The sequence below is a fragment of the Grammomys surdaster genome, unplaced genomic scaffold, assembly GCF_004785775.1.
Source record: "Grammomys surdaster isolate TR1022 unplaced genomic scaffold, NIH_TR_1.0 217, whole genome shotgun sequence".
NCBI lineage: Eukaryota > Metazoa > Chordata > Mammalia > Rodentia > Muridae > Grammomys > Grammomys surdaster.
In genome coordinates this window covers 1,731,936-1,756,423 of record NW_021604662.1, presented here as the reverse complement: position 1 = coordinate 1,756,423, position 24,488 = coordinate 1,731,936, and the positions used below count along the sequence as shown (strand labels likewise).

Sequence of the window (24,488 nt, the reverse complement as noted above, 5' to 3'; positions counted from 1 at the left end):
CAAGACAGTCTAATAGTGGGCTGCCTGATGAGCCTTTATGCTTGTCCTGATAGAATTTGAACATAGGTAAAAACAGGGTATAAGGAATTTAAGTTAATTAAATGCAGTTGAAGCAAAGACTTTTGAGATCTCTTATGATTATCAAAAGAACTTTATGTTGTATCATTTTATCCTTATAAAGCTATTTTGTCTTGATAGTACTTTATATTCTGGGGTTAGTTAACAAAGTGCTTTCTTAAGAATGATCTAAATTGTGAGTGGAATAATAGCCTTTTTAGTAGACAGGACAAATAATCCCCATTTGAACAGAGAAAATGATAGGCACAGTATAACTCCAGTGTCTCCAAATCTTAAGACTTGTTAGTGCCAGGTCTTTACAAGTTTCAAGTTCAGTACTGTCCCTGTTGTTCCAGTTTGTTTTAAAAGTAATTTCAAAGTTGTGATGGATTTTGTATGCATCGAAGCTTACAAGGAGCTGGGTTGTCTGAAATTCTATCCCATGGAAAATATGTGTGCCTCCAATTAGACCAAGAGTTCTAAAATCCAAGTAATAGAGAAAGGTCAAACAGTGACTAGATGATGGCATTCACTAAGAGCAAATACATGAAAGGTAGCAGATTGGCCTGCCATAGATGATATCATTACATCTAGACATAATAAAAATAACAAATACTGGATGTTTATAAAGTGCCAAATACTCAGCTTAGGTTTTCATGTACTTTATCTTTCATCTTCATAAACCTCTAAATAATACCCTCTAAATTGTCACTTTCCACGCACAGAAAATAAACCTTGTCCAAGGCTTCACCATTAGTAGTATGAGAATAGGAATTTGAATCTACATACTTGACTCTAACTCAGTGTTCTTAAGAACTAGTTTAAGGCTTTCTCAGAGTCCCTGGATTGGATTAAAAACAATCAGTAGTCAGTTAAATAAAAGTTATATCTTTTAGAAGAAAGACGTATCTTGGAGATAGATGCCCTTACCACAGAATTGTAGATATTTTAGCTTCTGAAAGTGACTCAGGAAATTAAGATTTTATTTACATGCAACCCCTTCCATTTTCCTGCATTCTGGCACCAACTTTACCCTTTGTGTAATTGTATAGACAACCTATAACCAAGGAATGTAGGTGCCCTTTGTTTTAGTTAGTAGACCTTTTAGGATGAAAAACATGTTTACATTTATCTCCAGGTCAGTACCTTGATCATAGATAGACAGGAATTCACATTCATAGAATCTGCCTTATGTGCTATTGGGGACTGCCTTTTATTGCTTTCCAGTTTATAATGCTCTAAAAATTGCTACCTTAGATCCTGGTGTGTTTGTTGAATCAACAACGAGTTAGAGGGCCTTTGTTCACTGAGGGAATAAAAGAAGACCCTTTATATTCCTGGATTCTATTGTTTTAAGTTTATTTTTTTTTCTTTGAGACATGGGCTTGCTATATAGCTCAGGCTGGCCTCAAATTTACAGACCTCGTCCCTCAAGATCCCAGGTTCTGGAACTATAGGCATGGGTCATCACTCCCTACTGGTTTTATTTTTCAATTACACAGATAATATATATTTATTATAAATACTATAGATACATTACAAAGTTCAAATAAGCAAAAGTTGAAGACATCTGAAATTCTGCCATTCAGAGATAGCCACTGTTAACATTTTAATGTATATTTTTTCAGAGTGTTTTCCCATGCAAATATATACATGTTTTGATGTATATATTTGTTTAAAATGGGTTTGTTATAATCCATATTGTTTTGTAAACTGCTTTTTCACTTATTATATGTGACTGTCTTTCCATGTCAATAAATTTACATCTTTATCATCATGTTAATGACCACATAGTATTCCATTATATGGATGCATCAAACTATATTTAACTAGTTCTCTATTGTTAGGAATTTAGGTTTCCAATTTGGAGTTCTTTTTGGAAAAAAATTATGGTGAGCATCTTGTATATACATCTTTGTATACTTGTCTATTTTAACAGAAGTAGAATGAATGGGAAACCTTAACATTTTATGTGTGATGTTTGTTTTTAATACAGACTCAAATTGTCTTCCTGAAAGATTATGCTGATTTATACTTTCTCCACCAGTAAACCCAGATTGCTTTTCCCTATGCCCACTGAGTGTTATTTTCAGTCTTTTTGTAAGCTATTACTGATTTGGAAGGCAAAGGTATCTTGGGTTAAATGCATTTCTATGAGTGGCACTAAGGCTGAATTCTTTTTTTCCCTTATTGCTCATTTCTGTTGAGGTTCATCGTTTTTTCTTACAGGTTTGTAAAACAAAGATCTTTATGTATCAAGGATACCAACTCTTTGTCATGTTGCTTTAGTTTTTTGTAATCAGTATGTCTTTTGTTATCCTTTGTGTCTGACAGAATAACTTATAGATGCAAATGTCACTTTTTTCTTTTGATTTTACTCTTAGCTTGTAGCTAGTACTCACCCAGATTCTAATGCTTACCTTTTTTGACATTTGAATGTTTAGTCCATCTGGAACTTATTTTGATGTAGAGATTGAGCTTAGCTTTCTCTACAATAATTAATCAGTTTCCTGATTAATTATTAATGGAATTGGAGTTTCGAATGTGTTTTGCTGTACCAAGTATTATAAATGATGTTTGGTGAGGCCTCACTAAGACCATTTGTAATGCACTTACCTATGAAGCATAAGAGCTCACCTGGAAAGGCAATAACTATTTATTAGTTCCATGGAAAAATGCTCGGGTATTTCAAATAATTAAATCACCTGTGAACTCTTGAAACAAAACTTGTTGCAAAGTTGTACCTGCATTCTTAGACGGTGGTTCTACTTCGCTGAAGCCCTGTAGGGGTGGAGATATTCTAGATGATGGGGTGATAGTTTTGTTGTTTTATTTTCTTTTGCTCTGTCTTCATATAATTCTGATATAAAATCTCTTGGTAACTTTCTACTTGCTGTGCTTTTCACAGAATGGACAGCAAATTATGGATGAACCTATGGGAGAGGAGGAGATTAATCCACAAACTGTAAGTAAACTATTGTGTCACAAAGGACAGAGACAAATCAGATACTATAAAATTATTCTTAATTGTAAACTAAGCAAAACAATCATTTTACAATATAAGGAATTCACATTAATTTTACCAAAATATGCTAGGGACCTTTCTTAAAAACTGTTTAAGATTGGTTTTAGAAGAATGACAAAGCTGGATTTGGTAACACAGGCCTGTAATCCCAGCACTCGGAAAACTGAGACAAATAGAAGCACATATTTGATACCAGCCTGGATTAAAATAAGTTCCAGGCCAGCCTGGGTTACATACACTCTACTTCTGTGCATGTGTGTGGGGATGTGGGTTTGGAGGTGAGTATGTGTATATGGACGTACTCATTTGTGTGCATGTACATATTTAAGTCATACTTTAAAGAAATGTTTAACACAGAAAGTGGATATTGACCCTTTCTCCCTTTTTAAATTGTTCAGTATTGAATATCCAGCACCTAGAACTTGGCACACATTAAGTACTCATTAAATATGTATAAATGAATTCGTAAGTTGTTCTCAGGCCCTCCACCCCGGATAGCTATCCATTATCAGCAACTCAACTGTAATGTTATTATTCTATACATATGACAGTAATTGTACAATGTGATTTTTCTCATTGACATGTCTTGAGCATCTTTTCATAACATACATAAATGTATCTCTTTTTTAAATGGTTGCAGCTTTTTACAATGGTTTCATGCTAGTCTATTCTTTGTGTATCTTAATATTTAATATCATTTCCACTAATTTTTATGAACTTATATTTCAGTAGACTACGTAAAAGGTTACATTGAGCTAGAAAATGTGAACATTTAAATTTTATTTTGTTATTAATCATTCCATTCGTTTACATCTCAAATGATATCCCACTTTCTGGTTACTCCTCCACAAGCCTCCCTCTTCTCCTTCTCCTTTGCCTCTGTGAGGGTGCTCCACCACCTACCCACCCTCTCCTGCCCCACCCCTCGAGCTTAAATTTCAATAGCCATTACTAACTGCCTTCCAAAACTATTGTTTAAAGTTTCCCCATATGCTAGTGCCTATTTGACCACTTCCTGCCCCACACTGGAGTGTTATGAGAAAACAGTCTTATGAGCCACTCTAAATAGTCAGTACTTCCTCACTTCAGTTTACATCTCCCTTGATTGTGACATTAAGTACCCATATATTGTTGGCCTTCATGTTTTATGTTTAATATGATCTTCTTTCGGGGGATTCATTTACTTTTTGGTTTGTACATTTTCTGACTATATTCTGGACAATAACCTCACATTTACTATCAGTCTCCTAAATATTTTATACAGTTTTTTAAACATTGATTTTATGCTTTGCATTAAATCTGCACATAAATTTTTATTTTTAAATTAGCACACTTGGCTTCTGGATTTCAGGGTAGAATACCTATCCCCGTTATTAAAACAAAAGGTTATATTTTGACCTTGTAATCTTTTGACTTTTCTTGTATTGGTGGTTTGTTTTGTATTTTCCTGTTTTTGCATTTAAATTTCATCCACTTGGTATTTTAATTTGTGGTATGATGTTTGCATTTGACTTTACTTACCAAATAGATAAACCTGTTGCCCTAATTTCTATTTATTCAATAAATAAAATTCATTCTTTACCCACTCATTTAAAATACCACTTTTAGAGTATTTTAATTTTCTTTTTTGGGGTTGGGGATTTAGCTCAGTGGTAGAGCGCTTGCCTAGCAAGCGCAAGGCCCTGGGTTCGGTCCTCAGCTCTGAAAAAAAAAAAAAAAAAAAAAAACAAAATAATTTTTTTTTTTTTTTTTTTTTTTTTTTTTTTTTTTTTTTTTTTTTGGCTGTCCTGGAACTCACTCTGTAGACCAGGCTGGCCTCGAACTCAGAAATCCGCCTGCCTCTGCCTCCCAAGTGCTGGGATTAAAGGCGTGCTCCACCAGCGCCTGGCTTAATTTTCTTTTACACACCATACAAGTTTTCCAGGGTTGCTGTAGCAAACCAGTACAAACGGTAAGGCTTAAAACAGTAGAAATTAATTCTCTCATTTTGGGAAGTCAAAAGTCTGATGTCAGAGTTCCCACAAGACTATGCGTCCCTGGCAGCTCAAGGGTAGGATCCTTCCTTGCCTATTCCAGCTTCTGGTATTCCAGGAGTCCTAAACATTGTCATGTAGACACACCATTCCATTATCATTGTCAGCCATCACATGCTGTTCCTGCTGTCTGTGTCTCCCTCAAATTCCCACATCAGAATGCTCGCCATTGGTTTAGGAACTGTTTTATTCAGTATTTCTTTTTAAAAATTAGTCTTATGCACTTAAGTTTCCAATAATCTTATACTCAGTTTGTTGGTGACCCCTGAAGAATGTATTAGGACTTTTAAATAATAATTGTGCCAAATTTATAGGCTAACATGATAAAATTATTTTAGTAGTACTGAGTATTCACATCTAGACATATTCACTTATTCCAGTATTCTTATGTATATTTTTTTCAAGCTTTATGGCTTTTTACATACAGTTTTTATACACTTTTACTAAGGTAAGATAATTTATGTATATTTTATAGTTCTTTTTATTATTTTGGGCTTTTTCCCCTCTGATGCTAGTCTGGAATTTCCTATGTAGCCTAGGATGGCCTCAAATTGTTAATTCTTTTGCCGAGGCCTCAGCCAAGTACTAAGATTATAAGACTACACTACCACACCTCATTTTAATTTTTGTTATTGTAAATGTCTTTTGTTTTTGCTGTCTTATATCCAGTTACTGATAATGTATATGTATGCTTTTCTCTTCTGCTTTAATAGAGAAGTGGTTTTGAGACAGGGTTAAATGTAGCCCAGGCTGGCCTTGGTCTCTGTATATAGCTAAAAATGCCCTTGAATTCCTGATCTTTTTGCCTATGCCTCTCATATGATGGAATTATAGGATGCATCATCATACTTGCCTAGTTACATGTTTCTGTTGGCTTTTTAACATTTTACAAAAGTTAATTTTTAAGAAATCAAACAAATCATTATGAATTATGGAAGAATGAGTTTATTTCAGAATAGTTTTTTTTACTTCCTTTAAATAAGGGCTAAATTCTGCAGTATGACCTATGGTGTCCTGTAAGGCCTTTCCACACTTCCTCCACCTCGTCTCTGTACTCTATCCTCTACTCAGAGTCCACTCAGTCCAGTATGTCAGCTTCTCTTTTCAGCACTTTCACAGGTATCTTTTCTCCTGTTGGTCTTAACCACCCACCCTTCCATTTCATTCTTTTTCTTCCTTTTTGTTTTTGTTTTTTGAGACAGGGTTTCTCTGTGTAGCCCTGGTTGTCCTGGAACTCACTTTGTAGACTAGGCTGGCCTTGAACTCAGAAATCTGCCTACCTCTGACTCCTGAGTACTGGAATTAATAGCATGTGCTACCACTACCTGGCCTCCATTTAATTTTCAACCATCTCCAAGGTTCAACTTTAGGTATCATTTTAGCTACCACATCTTCCCAACATAACTAGCACTCTGACCTCCTTCTTGAGTTAAGTACACGTTTTCCTTTGTCTTGTCTATGCACCTCCTTATGCAAGCACAACAATGGATTCCTTCAGTCATTTATTTGTCTATATTCCCTACTAAAGTGTAAACTGCATGAAGAGTGACCAAATATGGCTTATCCATTGTTTTATAGAACTCAATTTTTGTCTAGTATTTCTTAATTCATTGTATTTGTGGATTAAGTTTTAGCTGTGCAGAAACCACACATAAACCCTAGTGCTATCTTTATATTTTGTGTAAATTCCTACTCCTCTCAAACCATTTGAGGTATTCAACATCATCATCTATAATGTATATTGACACGTAAACATAAAAATATCAGTAAATATTAACGTTGAAACTTTTTTGTTGTGTAACAATTCTTTTTTTTGTTTTGTTTTGTTTTTTCGAGACAGGATTTCTCTGTGTAGCCCTGGCTGTCCTGGAACTCACTCTGTAGTCCAGGCTGGCCTTGAACTCAGAAATCCACCAGCATCTGCCTCCCAAGTGCTGGGATTAAAGGCATGCACCACCACTGCCCAGCGTAACAATTCTTTTAAAAGGAAAACCTCCAAAGTTTCTATTTGTAGTCTACAATGAAAGTATATGATGTCATACAGCTTGTACTTTTACCTGTCACACCCTTAGCCCTCCCATCTAGGAACTGCATTATAGAGACAGGCTGGAAAAACTTAGAACTATGGAATTACCAGCAGTGCAGATGAACATCCTAGAAAATATGGAATTAGGTTCAGTTACCAGGTACAAGCTTAGTATTTCCGTAATGTAATTAAATCCAAAAGCCTACCCAACTGATGAAGTGGCCCTATTGGTAAAATGTTTGCTCTGTTAGCATAAAGGCCTGAGTTTGGACCCCTGGGACTCACATCAGATCCAGGTACATGGTACCATGAGCCAGTAACCTTAGCACTGGGAGACTGCAAAGGCAGCTGGATTCTTGGTTAGGAGGTTGCTGGCCCATCTTTCTAGCTGAAACAGTAAGAAAGCCTGCCTTGGAAACAAAAGTAGGAGGTAATAAAGGAAGGCATGCATTGTCAATCCTTTGCTTTCACATGCACATCCATGAGCATGCACATTTACATGTATGCGCTCACTCACATGCATATACCTCACACATATATTCAAAATAAATAAATTAGAAAAGATTACAAAAATTTATATTAGCCTTATACTTTAAAATTGTACTTACCTTTAAAATACAATTAAAAGTTTTCTTTTTGTCAGCTAATAATAATTTACATGATGATAGTTAAAATGCTATATTAATCACCTATTAAAACTGTACACATTTATTACCTTACAGTTTCTACAGGCCAGTGATCTGAACACAGCTTAACATTTGAGTTTCAGAGACTCTCATAGACTGCAGTCAGGATGCTGGCTCTAGATAGTCTCATCTGAAATTTGATTAGGCAAGGGTCGGCTTCCAAGTTCACATAGTAGCTGGTTCAAATTCCTAGTTCACTGGAACTGAGAGATAATATATGTGTGAAGATCGTTAACTGGTACATGTTTTTGTAGGTTGATTAGTCCTCTTACCATGGTCTGCAATCCAGAGTTATGATAAACCAGCTTTCACCAGGACAATATAGATGATGAAGAAAAATGAGGAAGAAGAAACCTGAGCCTCTTAATGACATAGTATTGTAATGATAGCTCTTCACCCTAAACTACCCCTTCTACCTGTAAACTGCTCTCTGAGAAATGGCATAGGCACTTCCTTTACTTGAGTCATTGCATTTTGGGGTCTTCTACTTACAGCAGCATAGTCTGTATCTAACCCACTCGAGTCATTGATGAGCTGAGTTCTTCATGTCTTCATGTCTGTTAGGTGTCAAGTACACTGCTACCTTGTTAAAGATTCAAAAGAGTTTAGGAGAAACCTGTAGTTTAAAAAAAAAAAAAAAAAAACAATGCTGCCTTGGTCCACTCCTGGGAGAAAGTGTCACCCAAAACAATTAAGAAAATAAGAAACTGAAACTTGTTTCTTTTAATCAGAAGACTTTCATAACTTGAATCACAAGACATACATTAAAAGGTTGATAGAAGCCTAACAATAGGAAGTTACAGAATACTTCAACATGAAGCAAGCCTTGTTTATAGCCCTGAAAGCTCAAAAGAGGTCAAGAAGAGGTGTTCCATGTACTATGGGAAGTGGAGTTGTGACATAGGGCTAAAAATATGGCAGTCTGCAAGAAACCATGCCAACTGACAAGGTCCAAAATTCCCATGCTATTTAGTACCTCTTTTTGATATAGAGATGTATAGGCTAACTTTGAACTCCTGTGTTCATGCAGTTCTCCTACCTCAGCCTCCTGAGTAGCTGAAACTCTTGGTGCGTAATACCCTACCCTTATGGTAACAAAAAAAAATCTAAAAAAGAGAGACAGAGGAAAGGGAGGAAGGAAAAGTAGAAAGGAAACACCATTAGAAATGAATTTTTCATATTTTAAGCTCTGAAATCAGAATGCTAGCTATAACAGTGGGATACTTTTTAATTGCCTTATTTATCTTTCATACTTGTATAATGTTCCTCTTGTTCTTATATTAGGTAAAAAATGATGCCACCATTTTCCCCCCAAATAAGGGTGAGTCTCTGGATTAAAAACATCCCACCAGAAAAAACTGTTAGTAGGAGAAAGACCAAAAAGGCCTGGTCTTAAAATAGCCATTTTTATGAAATAACAAAACAGCAGGAATAAAGTTAGCTGCCCCTGTCCCCATTTTTGTTTGTTTGGTTGGTTTGGTTTAGTTGGGTGTTTTGTGGTTTGGTTTGGTTTGGTTTGGTTTGGTTTGGTTTGGCCAGCCTCACAAATAACTGGGATTATAGGTATCTACCACCATGCCCTACTTTTAAGAACTTTTAAAAGAGATTTTTAAAAATATAAAGGATTGGATATAAGAATGCTATTACATCATAGAAGAGAAAGAACAATGATTTAAAATGCATAGTGAAAACAATCTTCAGCCATTATATTTCCAGACATTACCTATTGGAGAAAGGTTCTAGAGAGTTGTTGATAAAGAAAAAAAAGGAGAAAGATACATGGTACTTGGAACACAAAGGACCCAGTACTACAGTCTCGCTGAAGAAAGCCCTTCTCGTCATAATGAATAAAGGAATCTTCAGAAGACTAGTTTACTCAGTAAGCTTAAAGAATACCAAATCCAGACTGAGACACATAGCTCCAGAAATGCTGCCCATAGAAAGGATAGGGAAGCCACCAACAGTATAAAAGCGGTGAATTCTCCAAAAGATCTAAGTGTTGAAAATTCACTTGAGAAACTGTTACAGAGCAAAAAGAGCTTGAAATAGATTTAAGGAAAGCAAGTTTTAAAACAAAGCCACCATAATGTAAGCTTAAGAAAGAAAATGCAGGTAGGAAATTAACAGTTTCTACATAGTCACAATACTTAAATGTTATGATTGCTAAGTTATAAAATAGGATGTCTAATGATATCAGAAATTGCATTAGTTGACAGGTCAGGAAAGTCAAACATGGTGACTCATGCCATTGATCCTAACAGTAAAGCAGGAAGGTTGCTACAAGTTCAAGGCAAATGTGAGCTACATATTGAGTACTAGGCCAGCTTGAGTTAAAGAGTAAGACTGTCAACAATATCAGAGGGAATGATGAAAAGAGCTGAAAGGGTTAAGCCTGGCAGCTGTTTTTGACCCTTTCGACTTTAATAAAAAATTTAAGCAAACATTTTTAAGTAGCTGTAGCATGTAATCAGATTTTAAAATTGTAAATTGTAGAATATATAAAATGAATGTTAAAGATTAGGTGCAGGATTTTGAGAAGTAAACATCAATGTTGGGGTGAAATGTTTTTCATGGGAAAATTGTATAAACAGAAGATGAGGGAGGGAAGATGAGCTGTGAGATGGTCAAACCCATTCGCTGAAGATGATGGTCATAAAGAAGAGCCTACGTTTTCCTGACTATGAAGAATAAATATCTACTCAGACCTTCCTAGTATGCAGAGTTACTCCCAGTATGCATCTTAAGCACATCATTCTATTTGTGATAAACCATTTTTTTTCCTGCCTGGGTTTTTCTTCTTTTCACTTCCCATTAATTCCTTTCTTTCATTTGGTGTTTTTCCTATTCCTCCCACTCATGTCTTAGATTCTCTTCTGTCTTCTCTAAGTTTTAATGCTATTAATCTTCCTAAAGAGTTGATTTTTACCTTTTTATTCATCTAAAGTTCTTTAAGAAAAGTTGCCTAATTTAAATCTCTCAACACCAGAGGATCACCTGATAGCATTTTCTTCCCCAGATATGTTGGCTTATCAATTTCATATTTATGCATAATTAATTTATCTCATAACTTACTCCAGCCAGTATCTTTTGTCTTCTCTGCTAATTCGAGTGGGTTATTTTTATCTTTCATTCCTATGAGACTTAGAAGAGAAATTACCTTAATAGCAGAAGATAGAACATCCCCTATAGTACCCCAAAGTAAGACAGCCTCCTAGACTTCAGACTTCTCTGACATTTCTCAGCTGGCCAGAGAATTCCATGGTCTTCATGATCTATGCTGAAGAATTAGCAAGTCTTAACTTCAAGATAGCTATCAAAGAGTAATCTAAAACATTTTTTTGTTTAGTGGGGAATTGATTCTCTTAACAGCTCTCGTAATACTATGCAGAGGTCCTTCTGAGGACTGAGAATTAAAGGAGAGAAGTAAATGCCTAGCACAAAATCAGAGCCTAAGAAGTTTATTTCCTGTATTGTTCCTTCTAGAGGCTGCTCCTGTTTTCTCATGTTGTTTGCCAGAGATAAAATGTGTTCCTAAGGAACTAGCACTGTAGCCAGTGTTTCCTTAGTTATTTTGTTATTTGGTTTAAAGTAGGCCTGGCCCTAGGCAAAACTGTGAAATTAGTTCACTTCCCCTTTAATTTGATCCTTTGGCCCTTCATTGGATCTGCCATTCATTCATTTATGAATAAGAAAATAAGACACAGAATTATATTTTCTGCTAACAGCGTCAAACTCGTCAAACTCCTGGACTCAAGCCTTTCTCCAGATTTAGCCTTCTAAATGAGTAGCTGGGACCAAAGTCATACACCACTGTATTTCCCTGAGACAAGGTTTCTCTGTGCAGCCTTCGCTGTCCTGGAACTCACTCTGTAGACCAGGCAGGTCTAGAACTCTTAGAGATACATCTGCTTCTGCCTCCTGAGTTCTGGGATTAAAGGCATAGGCTACTACCTCCTGGGTCAGCTTTTATATTTTAATTATTTATAAGATTATTAAGAAGCAAAGAAAACTAGTAAAAATTACCATGTTCAAAGTGCTCCAAAATCTAGAACTCTTTAAAGTATGGATATAGTACTATTAAAAAAATTACACACCTGGACCAATATGACAGATTGTAGTAAAAATGAAGGTTAAGGAAAATACTGGATAAAATTAACTTCTGACTATTTATATAAGGTGGATATGAAACATACGTGAATTTTATGTTTAATCATACCTATCCCCAAAATACCTCATTTATTAGGCATTTGAAAATACTCTGAAGCCTTTTTTTTTTTTTTTTTGCTATGGTGAGGATTGAACCCAGGAGCTTGTACATTTCAGGTTCCTTTATGGAGGACATAGGCCCTAATACAATCTTCTTTTCCGGTCTCCAGAAGTCACACTGGGGTATGAGCAGTTAACAGCAGTTTCTTCTCTCTTCCACTTTCACCATTATTTTAGCTCCTGCTTGTTCAGTAATTAATGAGGCTGCAATGCTCCAAGCAGTGGTGGCGCACGCCTTTAATCCCAGCACTTGGGAGGCAGAGGCAGGCGGATTTCTGAGTTTGAGGCCAGCCTGGTCTACAGAGTGAGTTCCAGGACAGCCAGGACTATACAGAGAAACCCTGTGTCAAATAAATAAATAAATAAATAAATAAATAAATAAGGGGCTGCAATGCTAAGCATGATCGTTGTAAAGGAATTTCACTTGTTTATTTAGGCTCCTTCAAGTTACCTTAAAATTTGAATTGGAGCATCCCAAATAACACTCATAACCATGAGTTCAGCATACCATTAGCAGTCATGCTTAAAGCACAAAATAAACTACAGAAAGAATCTTGATCGGAATAGATAATAGGCAGGGAGCTACTCAAAACAGTGCTCAGTGGCAAGAAAATACTTGGTGTGGCACAATAACTGATACTAATTCCATCGATTATTGTCTGTCATCCTAACTCATTGACTGAGGAGTGTAGTTCAGGACTCAAAACTTGAGGGCAAATACTCCAGTTGATCTAAATGCCACTTAGGGAAAATGCTTCTGAGATAACTAGGATTATGATTAGCACGGTCTGGTAGCATTAAATAGGATGTGTGTACACTGGGTAAACTTTGAAAGCTTATAGCCTTCCTTTTGCTGGTTTTGGCATTCTTTCAGAGATCTTTTCTAACTTCCTAGAGTCCCTTTTCTCCACTCCTTAAAACATCTCTTCACCAGAGCTTAAAACACAACCAGACTCCTTTTCCTTTTATCCCAGCATGCCACTGGTATGGTTTGCCTCTGGTATACTGCCTCCTCTGATTTAAAGTGACCTTTCTTTTTTATTGGCTATTTTATTTATTTACATTTCAGATGATATCTCCTTTTCTCATTCCCTGCCCCCCAGAAACCTCCATCCCATCCCACTCCTCCTGCTTGTATGAAGGTGTGCCCCCACCTATCTACTCCCACCTCCCTCCCCCCTCAAATTCCCCAACACTGGAGCATCCAGCCTTCACTGGACCAAGGACCTCCTCTCCCACTTATGTCCAACAAGGCTATCCTCCACTACATATACAGTTGGAACCATTGGTCCCTTCATGTGTGTTCCCAAGCTAGCTGTTTAGACCCTGAGATCTCTGGTTGGTTGGTACTGTTGCTCTCCCCATGGGGCCACAAACCCTTTCAGTTCCTTCAGTCTTCTCTCTAACTCCTCCATTGGGAACCCCATGATCAGTTCAATGGTTAGCTGTGAGCATCTGCCTCTGAATATGTCAGGCTCCGGCAGACCTCTAAGGAGATAGCTATATCAGGCTCCTGTCAGCATGTACTTCCTGATATCTACAACAGCCTCTGGGTTTGGTGACTGCACATGGAATAGATCCCAGGTGGGGCAGTCTCCAGACAGCCCCACCTTCAGTCTCTGTTCCACATATAGTGACCTTTCTGCTCTAGTGTATTCATCACAAAATCCACTCCCTTTGGTTGACTGGAAAGTGACTGACTTAGTGATACTCAAGTATGAATGGTTGACTGAAAAACTATGGCCCCTTTATCTAAATGATTATTTTAAGCTAACTATTTCCTACAGGCATTACTTGGGCCTTAAGAGTATACAGAAAAAGCTATGTAGTCAAAAAGGGGTGATAGGCTCTTACCTGGGACACTGATGCTGCCTCCTTGCTCTTCTGCCCCATGGGAAGGACAAGCAGAATATAACGTATTGTGCTTTCTTTCCATTGAGACAAGGCCTTTAAAGCAAGTGCTCCCAGCACTCCAGGAGTCACTACCATTTAGTTCAAGTCAACTGTTTTTTTTGTAGGTCTTGTATTCTGTCGTTTTCATTTAACACCTTAGACCTTTAGCACCTTATAGTACAGTTATTGATAGATGTGCACTAAAACTCTTGTGCTTTGAGGTACTTTAGCTACCAAATCCTTCAGTGTCTAAAAACTTGGATTACTCTCCAAAAAATGTATCCTAAAGAAATTAATTAAGGATGTGATGATTTTACATTATTAGCATACAATTTGGTTGTGTTTTTTGTTTGTTTGTTTTGGAGTGTGTGTGTGTTTTAAGGTAGAGTTTCATGTATCCCAGGCTGGCCTTAAATTTCCTTGAACATCTGACCCTCCTGCCTCCACCTCCAGAAGTACTGCAGTTATAGGCGTGTGCCCCAAATAATTAGTTTATGCTTGGCTGATGATTAACCGCAGGGCTTCATATATGCTAAAAAAATACCCCACCAACTGAAGCATCCTTAGTCACAGAAATTGTTTTGTTTTTCAAAAGGATTCATCTGCTACAAGATCATGAAGATGGTTGATAATTGGGTTTGACTGTGTTTGTGGTTTTGCCTTGGACCCTCTTCTGAGCTTTCTTCCTTTACAGTTTTATCAGAAAGTTTAGCAACTTCCTTTTTTTTATCCTAAATCATCCACTAGTTCAGTGGTCCTCAACCTATGGTCGAAACTCCTTTGCGGGGTTGAACAGCCCTTTCACAGAGGTCAAATATCAGATCTCCTGCATATCAGATATTTATATTATAACTCATACTAGTAGCAAAATTATGGTTATGAAGTAGTAGCAAAAACTGTTTTATGTTTAAGGGTCACCTCAACATGAGGAACTGTATTAAAGAGTTGCAGTATTAGGAAGACTGTGACCCACTGAACTGGTTGTTCACTTACACTTCATCCTCCATTGAATTGCTTTATTATGCTGCCACTAAAATCCCATCACTTCCATATTCAAACTGTATAGACTTGAGTAGCAGTTATTTAATGTTCCCTCTAAGCCTTAATCCCTTTATCTGTACTGCAGATAATAGTACCTAAACATGAGTTAAGTCTTAAGAATTATCTGAGATAATTCCATATAAATGGTGGTGTGTGGGATACAGTACTATCTTAAATATTGTTGTTATTATTATTGTTATTATTATTGTTATAGCTATATTGGCAAGAGAACTGCTTCAACAAGCAAGAGAATTGAAATAAAGCAACCTCATATTCACTTAACAATGAAAACTAGTAAACAAATCAGAAGCACAGGGGGGAATTATATAAATTCTTTTTTTTTTCTCAAAGTCAGTGAAATAGAAAGTGGGTAATAAGGGGTCAAATATATAACACTAGGAAAGCAAAACAGGCCATATCCACAGACACCAAAGAAACTGGGATCTGTTTCAAAATAATGAACATATAAAGCAAGGTCCTGAGTTGAAAATTGTTAAAGCTGGCCTGGAGAGGTAGCTCAGTTAGTAGAACACTTGCCTAGGATACAGGAAGCCCTAGGCTCCATTCATACCACATAAACCCCATTGTGATAGCACAGACCTGCAATCCCAGGATTCTGGAGGTGAAGGAAAGAGAATCAGAAGTTCAAGCCCATCATCATCTATATCATGAACTTGAGGCCCTTTTGGCTACATGAGACCCTGTATTTTTTTTTTAAATAAACCAAACAAAAAACGGGAGAAATGTTAAACTTCCATAATCGACAGAGTTTACCATACTAGTCTTTGTATTTCTGGGTATGCTCAAAAATAATACTAAGTATAACACTATGTTAATTTGTTCTGAAATATATAGTTTTAAAGGAATATCTAAAGTATATTATTCATAAATGAATAGAAAAGTATACTAATAGTCTTGGAAATAATTTAAATCATTAGTAAAATGAGCAAAAATCACAATGAAGACCCAAAAGATTTCTTGTTAGCATCTGATTTGTTTTATAAAATTATAGCCATGAAAACAAAAATTGGCACAGAAAAGAAAACAGCATGACAATTTAATGTATGACTACAAATTCAAAAATCCTAATAAAACATCTGTGTATTAAGTTCAGAATTAATGTTAAGACAATTTTCTCCAAAATACAAGTACAGATCAGTATTAAAAAATCTATTCATATAAGTTATCAAATTAGTAAATCAAAGAAACACTGTGTTTATTATATTAATAGAAAATAAAGACTTTTTATAAAATTAAACATTTAAAAAACTGTATCAAAGAGGTTTAAAACTAAATGTGTATGTCTAAGGACTTTAGTGACTATATTTCCAAAGTCAGGATCTAAGTAGCATTTGATACAGCTGACTTTAATCTCCATTGAAGGAGAAATTTAATTTTGTTATATGATTGGAAGCCAGTGAAGAATTTTGGATAGGACTGTAACCTATTTTAACTTCTGTTTGGTTTGTGCTTCTGGGTTGTTTGTTGTTTGTATGTAGCTAGGATATAGTATGAAGCTGTGGCTAAATAAACAGTTTTTACTTGTGTGTTCCATATTTCTTTTTTGAGATATGGTGTCTCTCATTGTATAGCCCAGACTGGCCTTGAACTCTAGATCCCCCAGCCTCCTCCCCGTGTTGGAATTATAAGCCTGTACCACCGCAACTGGCGATGATTTGTGCTTAAGCTTTATTCTGCCTGCTGTAAAGACAAAGGACTGCGTAGGGAAAAATGGAAGCAGGAAACAGTATTCTTGAAAAATGAGTTCTAGATAAGTGTGAATGTGTATGAAAGGTGGGGACATCACAGCTATACAGAAAATCAAGTGCCCCGTAGTAGATGTGTATTGTAGAATTTTTAGCATTCATTACTCATGCATTTAAGTTTTCTAATAATAGAAACAGAATCAGCAAATTGTACCTATAGGTCTGTTCGTTTTACCTCTTTTTGTAAACAAAGTTTAGTTGAAACACAGCCTCACCTATTCATTCTCCATTGTGTTGGCAGGATAGAAGCCATCTGTTCTACAAAGCTGAAAATGTTTGTTGTCTGGCCTTTTACACATGGCCTTGTACTGGGTACATGTAGTGTGGTCCAAATATGTAATGTGTATGTACAGAACAGAAAAGAAAATCTCCACAATGCAATGGGTTTATTTTTCTCTTGGTTCTAGGAATTGAACCAAAGACCTTGCACATGGCTATGAAAATGCTGTGTCACTGACCTTCACTCCCCAGCACATGGGGGTGGGTGTGGATGAGGTAGGAGCAGAAGATCTAGGCCAATCTGGGCTACACAGGAAGTTGAAGGCCAGCCTGAGAGATACATGAGACTTTGTTTCAAATGAAAAAGAGTGGTTCTTTGTTTGCCTGTTTGAGAAAAGTATCTCTTGAATAAAGTAGAGGACTGTTCTGAACAGGAGCTCTTTCCATAACTGGTCGGGATTAAATATGGTATTTGCTTTAGTGTAGTTTGATGAGGCATCTGACGTTCAGAGTGCAATTGTGCATTAGGTGGACTTCCTAACTTTGCTGCCCTGTTGGAGCTTAAGAAGAAGACTTAAATGATTCATTTTGAGATCCGGGAGAATTCTGCTCTGATGAAAAGCTACTAAGTGCTTTCTTTCCTGAAAAACAGAGTCATCCATTTTTAACTTGAGACAAATGTGCAGTCATCTGGGTATAATTCAAAGATCTAGTGGAGACATTTATTTTAGTTGATTTCTAATGTATTTGGTGGTGTAGCATTTTTAAAAACTATTCTCCATTTACGTGAAGTCCTTGCCATGAAAATTTGATGTAGCAAGAAGTGCTCTGGCTTTTTACTTATCACATAATGGACACTATAATGTATGCTCAATCAATAAATGCTCAGCTGAGCCCAAACTATAGATAGCTCTGTCACCAAGAGATGTGCCCACCTCTGCCACAGGTTCTTCATCTAGAAAGTTAGTTCATTCTTCTTGTCCTTCCTCCTCCCACTTCCCTTCCACTTTCCCTGTATTGAGGATTGAAGCCTTGCTTTCACACATGCTACACAAAATGATCACTGAGCTATACCCTAAAGCCCACATTCTGGATGTTTTCAGAGTCTCTGGGGGTTTGGAATTTCCATTACTTTTATTAAATCTTATAAGCTATGTAGATTAATACTTGAGGTTTTTCTTAGACCCACATAGATTAGATTTATATTAGCTAACAGCTCTTATATCTGCTGATCCTTTGGTTATTTTAAGTGCAGTAAAATACCAGTAAAGTGAAGTGAGGAAGAGCTTATATGAAAGCCAGGCTCCACCTTCCTTTTCAGCTTAGTTTATTAGGACTTCATTTTTGCTCTCTTATAAACCCAGAGGATCAACTTTTTAATTGAGATTTTTATCAACTGGGAATTGAATTTTAGTTACTAGAGCAATGAAGTCTGTAACTTGTTTGCTAGTAGACGATTGCAATCCATGTAAGTTTATTTAAATTCAGTTTACATTCATTTAAGATGGAAAGAATTCATTGTTCAATTTAATGTTTGGGTTTTTCTTTTTTGCATGTAGCCTTTCTTTCCTAACCATAGTTATGAAACTCTTCCTTACTGACAGGGAACACCCATGGCATGTCTATATATAGCTTTTGAAGTCATCTTGAGGCCATATCTTGTATATGAGTATAAATATTGCAAAGGATAAATTCCCACATTTGCATCAGCAGCTTTTATTTTAATAGCAGTGACTAGTTTTACTTGCTTTTAAGACTCAAAGTTAAGAAATACTGCCGTTTCTCAGGATTCTAAAATGGCGTTCATTTTACTGGTTGTAAAAGTTGTTAGGACTGCTGGGAATCAGGAGGAAAAAAAAACAACTTCAACAGGATTTGGTTATCAGCAAATCTGTGGCAGTTTCCTGTTCTAGCCTCCCTACCTATCAGCTACACGAAAAGCCTCTGTAGGCAGGTTCCTCCTTTCTTTTACCACAGGAAAACTGTCCAGCCTCTTTTCTAGCATTTTCAGGACCCGCCTGACAGGAAATTTTCTAATTGCCGGAACAGCTGGTAGGAGAAACCTTTGCAGGGGCTTAAGTTTTACCGTCAAGAATTCTTTATCATCAGCATGATTTCGTAGCCATGTTTAAATTTTTGTCTTTCCGTGTTCGCCCTATACAGGTAAGCTTTGTTCAACTTCTTTTTAAAAAATAAGATGTTTTATTCAGAATGAACTACAATTATGCTACTCATTCCATTTTCTAGATTCTTTTAAGGAACTTTTAAAAGTTCAGAATAAGTTTTGGATGAACTTTTAAAGAAATAAATTTCTATTTACTAAAGTAAGTTAGTTGGTTGTATTAGACATTACAACTCTTTTTTTTCTTAATTTATTTTTATATTGAATTATTTGTGCTAGAGAAATTTTACCCTGATAGTGATAATTTATAATTTTATATAATGAAACAAACTACCTCTCAGAATTAAACTAGTTACGAACAGAATTGCAAACTTAACTAATCTTAGATTATTATTCTTTCAGTAATATTTTGTCATTGCTTTAGGTAGTCAAACACTTAGTCGGGCTTTTGTTGAAACTGGTTCCTGTAAAAAACTTGAGAGCTTCAAGCAGCTCTACATTTAAGTATCTTGGTGGTTGAGACTCCCAAGTTGCGGGGCCCGGGGGGGGGTGGGGGGGGAGCCCAGTGTTAAAAATATTGGTCTGGAGAACTAGCAATGTTCTTTTAAACATGGAAGAATTGGCTCATGATATTCTCTTAAAGTATTTTGTTAAGTAAAAATAGTGAACTTATTTCATTAGCACATGCAATAAATTAAATCTAATCAAATGCTTTCTAGAATAAACTAAAATGTTGTTTCTTACCATAGCTTGGGTAACCAGCCTCGTTGTCTAGATCACATTAAAAACAAAAGTTAAAGAATCCCTTTCAAATAAATATAACGATATAGGAATCTCTGTAGGAAGTGATTGTTCTATGGTACCTTTAAGGGATAAGCTGTATATATTTCTTTTGTAAAGTCTTTTTTATGTTGCACCAAGAAATAGGTCCATAGTTAAACACTTTATATGTTCTTGTACCAAGGAGCATTTAAATACTTTTCTTTGAGCTTTAAAAATGTTTTCTGGCATTCAAAACAATTTGGAAAATACAACTGCCTCAAGAATACATTTCCTGACTCAAGGGAAGGGAGGAAAAAGGAAATTATGTATACAAGGTAGGGCATAATGCCAAACATTGAATCATTCTTTAAAATCAGTTCATATTACTCAGTTTGTGTTCTTAGTGCTAGCATGGTACAATATTAGGTTTTTAAGTACCCAAGAAGATGGCAGTAATTTTAAGTACCCTTTCTTAATTCCTTTTACATTTTAGGGTCAAGGTTACATTTTCTTCTCCTGGCTTAAAAAATGATTTTTTTGTTTTGAAACAGTTTCCTTCTGTAACCCTGGCAATCCTGGAACTTGCTTTGTAGATAAGCCTGCCTCTGCATCCCAGTGCTGAGATTAGAAGTTTGACCAGCACACGTAGCTTGAAAAGGAAATATTATTAACCTTTTTCTCACTTTAAGGATGAGGTTTAGAGACTGAGCATGAGCCTGATGGCCTTTAATAGTAGTACAAGGTGTTCAGTGCCCTTAAGCTATAGGTGACAAAAGTCAGGGAAGTTTAAAAGAATGATACAGAATTGTGATGTAGATTCATTGCTAGCTCATTTGGCTATCATAAAATCTTTGCTTACAAATAGACAGAATTTGGAAAATAGAAAAAATAGCATTAGAATTTAGGTGCACAACATAAGGATTTTTTTGTAGTGACAAAAGTACTTAATGTATCACTTAAAACATCACACACTAGGGTAGACTTACCACATAAAACTAGCTCTGATGGTGTACACCTGTAATCCCAGCACTGGGAGGCTCATGTAGGAGGATTGGTTCAAGAGCAAGACTCACCTAGGCTTCAAAATGAGAATTTTTCTCAAGAAAAAAAAGTCAAGATGGACAGAGGTAGCATATGTCTTTAATCCCAGCACTCAGAAGTCACAGCCAGGTAATCTCTGTGATTTCAAGGCCAGCCAAGGCTATACAGGCTAAACCTTGTCTTAATTTTTTTCAATATAAAATTGGGAAGATAGTCAAGAAAAGCAGAGACATAAGAGTTTAAAATATATAATTCCAAACCCTTCCCAAAGGGAAGTTGCAAAAATAGAGACCCTGAAAAATGATTGAAAGATTATTAAATATTAGAATTGTCCACAGACATAAAGAATACATGGATGATAAATGTTATCTAAGCACCTAGTATTCTGAGAAAGATCGGACACTGACTACTTAGTGTAGAGTTTCAAAAAATAAGGACAAAGGAAAATCTTTTTTAAAAAATTTAAAAGGGGTTGGACACTCAAGAGGCAGAGGAAAGTGGTTTTCTGTAAGCTTGAAGCCAGAATGGTCTTTTTATTGAGCTCCAGGCAAGTCAAATTTATATAGTAAGACCCTGTCTCAAAAAAGGTAAATAAATAATAAAGGCCAGCACGATGTCTCAGTGGGTAAGGTGTATAAAGGCTACCAGTACTGACTACCTGAGTTCTGTCTCAGAGACTCACATGGTAGAAGTTGTCCTCTGTTCTGCATGTTGTCACACACACACACACACACACACACACACACACATCACAAATAAATTTTAAATATGTTTTTAAAGGCCATCTAAGGCCAGAGAGATGGCTCTGTAATTGTAAGTACTGACTGCTCTTCCAGAGGACTCAAGTTTGATTCCCAGCAACCACACATCAGCTTCTAGACATCTATTCCATGGGATTACACATCCTCTTCTGGCTCCGTGGGTACTAAGTACCCATGGTACATAGACATACATGCAAAGGAAACACTTACACACATAAAATAATTTTTAAAAAAACAGCAGAGAAGTAGACCCACCAAAGTCCCATCCCTAACCAAGAAGCTTTGCATAATCAATACCTGCTAGGAGAGGGAAAATCAGTTTTCTCCAATGGAGTGTCACTAGGCAGATCCAATGCCTAGGAATAGCTGGCTAACACAAAATAAACTCCATGCTCTTTAAATGTGTACTTTTTGTTTCATTTTGTTATTTTTTTGTCTTGTTGGTGTTTTTTGGTTGCTTTTTTTTTTCATTTTAAGTTTTGTGATTTTTTTTTTCTTTTTTTTTTTTTGGAGCAAGAGACAAAATGAAGTTGGGTGAGTAGGGAGGTGAAGAGGAGCTGAAAGAGTTGAGGGAAAGGAAATATAACCAAAATATATTGCATGTAGAAAGTGATTTTTAAAGGTCATCTGCAAAGTTTGACTAGGCTAGCATCACCCATATTGTAAGCAACACAGTTGTTAGAAGGCAGTGGGCAAATGACATCAAATTTCTAAGACAAAATTATTTTCAGCCTGAAATTTGACACCAAGCCAAACTTTACAAATGTGAAGACAACATAACACAAGATTTATTCAGCCCAGAAAATTGTCCTTAAGCGGGGCCTAACTATACACTTGTAAGCACTCAGAAGGCTGAAGTACAGTTGTGACTTTGAGACCAACCTGAGCTACATAACAAGACCTTGTCTTCAGAATCTGAAAAATGTTTTTTCCATGTAATCTCTCGTAGGAAATTATAGGGGTTAATCTTAAAAGAGGGAGGAGACATTAAAAAACACAAAATAGTACATTCAGCCAGTGAAGAAGTCCCCTTGGATTGGCTTTGAAATCATTTTTTGGGGCTCATATGAAAGAAAATCTACTGTACTGCCTAGTATGTACTTGTGATGCCAGTGCTGTTGTATAGGGATTTAACTTAGTTAGAGCCAGGCTATACAGAGTGCTTGTTAAATTGCAAAACAGAACATTGGTATTCCTCTCAGCATACAAGTATACAAGAGTGTTACTCTGAGTGTGTGTGTGTGCTTGGCTCAGGATGACTTTGACGTTCTCCTCATGCCTCAACCTCTGTAAAGCTCAGCATATCTGCTACAGAGCACTAAGTTTTCTTAATGGGCTCAACAATGTAAAAACATAGCTACCAATAGGTGGGGGAAAGTCACAGAAAGAATATATGTGCACTATTGACTTTCACAGAGTGAAGAGTTAAGATTATATTCAAAAGCAGAAAAAAGGATTTATGTAAACGTAATATAATTATTAAACAGTACAAAAGAAGGTGGTTAAAGAAAGAAGAGATGTAAGTGAGCTTTTATCTTATTTTTAAGACATTAGATGTCTTAAGCTTAATAAATGATTAAAGGAAGTGCAAAACTAACTGCCTTTAAAATCTGTGTTGAGCAATGCATGGTGGGCACATGCCTTTAATACCCTGACTAAAAATGCAGAGGCAGGCAGATCTCAAGTTTGGGCCAGCCTGATCTATATAGTGAGTTGCAGGCCAGACAGGGCTACAAAGGACTCTGTCTCATATATAAATAAATATGAAAACCTAGGTAAGAGTGAAAAGCAAGTTGCCTTTTACTCTAAGCTGTTATGCCACTATCTGATTTGTTCTCCATGTGCATGTATTACTTTGATTTAGAAATTGAAAAGTTAGGGAATAACGAAATAGATCTGGGTCTAGAGAAATTGGCTCAGAAGTTAAAAGCATTTGCTATTCTTGGTGAGGATTGACTTTGATTCTCAGTACCCACATCAGGTGCCTCTCAACTGCTTGTAACTCCAGATCTAGGAAATTCCAGGAGCGCCTACATTCTCCTGCTCATTCACGTGCAGAGGTTCACACACATATATACAAAAATCTTAAAAATAGAAAATTAAGTATTTCAGGCTCACAAAAGACTATTGTATAATAAAGAAATAGATTGAAGTCATATTGCAAAGGATCTAAAAGGTTAAGGTGAAGCAGTACATGAATTCGGGGAACTTGGAGAGGTATTTGAGCAATCTGGTCATACAACTGGAGCTAAATGCTTTTCAGAAAATGTATCAAAAAAAATGAACTAGACACAGGCAAGGCGAGGTATGAATAACCATACTCATTTCATTTTTCTACATGAAAGAATAAAAGGTTACATCTGCATGATACTATTGGCAATAGAAGAAGTAATGCTGAAAGGTCTTCTAGGCACTGTGCTTGATATGTAGTTGGTATTTCAGTATATATTTATTAACTGAAGATTGATGTGCATTTCTAATGACTTAATTGACCTGAGAAGAAAGGAAGGGTAACCATCAAAAATGAGAATAGTAACTGCTGTCTATTCTGAGATCCATTCCCTGATTGTAGCCTATACTGTTAACAGTTACCCTTGATCCTGTTTGCTTGCTGCACTCTGCTAAATACTTATTCAGGAACTGTTCCTCCTTTTTTTGTTACGTCCTTGCGAAAGGCATTGTAGTAGGTATTTGTTGTGGACTATAAGATGCAAAAATATTGTAATGAAATTAAATCACATCTTTCTTACCCAAGAAAAAGAAATTATAAAAATGTAGACTATTACAGAA

The 24,488-nt window shown here is 36.2% G+C and overlaps 1 protein-coding gene across 4 annotated transcripts in view; it reads left to right on the top strand.

Annotated features, from left to right (window-relative positions):
* Positions 1-24,488, top strand: part of Rps6ka3 (ribosomal protein S6 kinase A3) — a 109,648-nt gene that overhangs the window by 26,274 nt on the left and 58,886 nt on the right. For 2 of the 4 annotated variants that reach the window (XM_028772675.1, XM_028772678.1), the window contains one exon: positions 2,966-3,022. In XM_028772675.1, coding sequence (XP_028628508.1) covers positions 2,966-3,022 — 57 coding nt within the window. Of the gene's footprint in view, positions 1-1,909; positions 1,950-2,965; positions 3,023-24,488 lie in introns of those variants that run through there. The other 2 variants (XM_028772676.1, XM_028772677.1) reach the window with 2 other exon arrangements.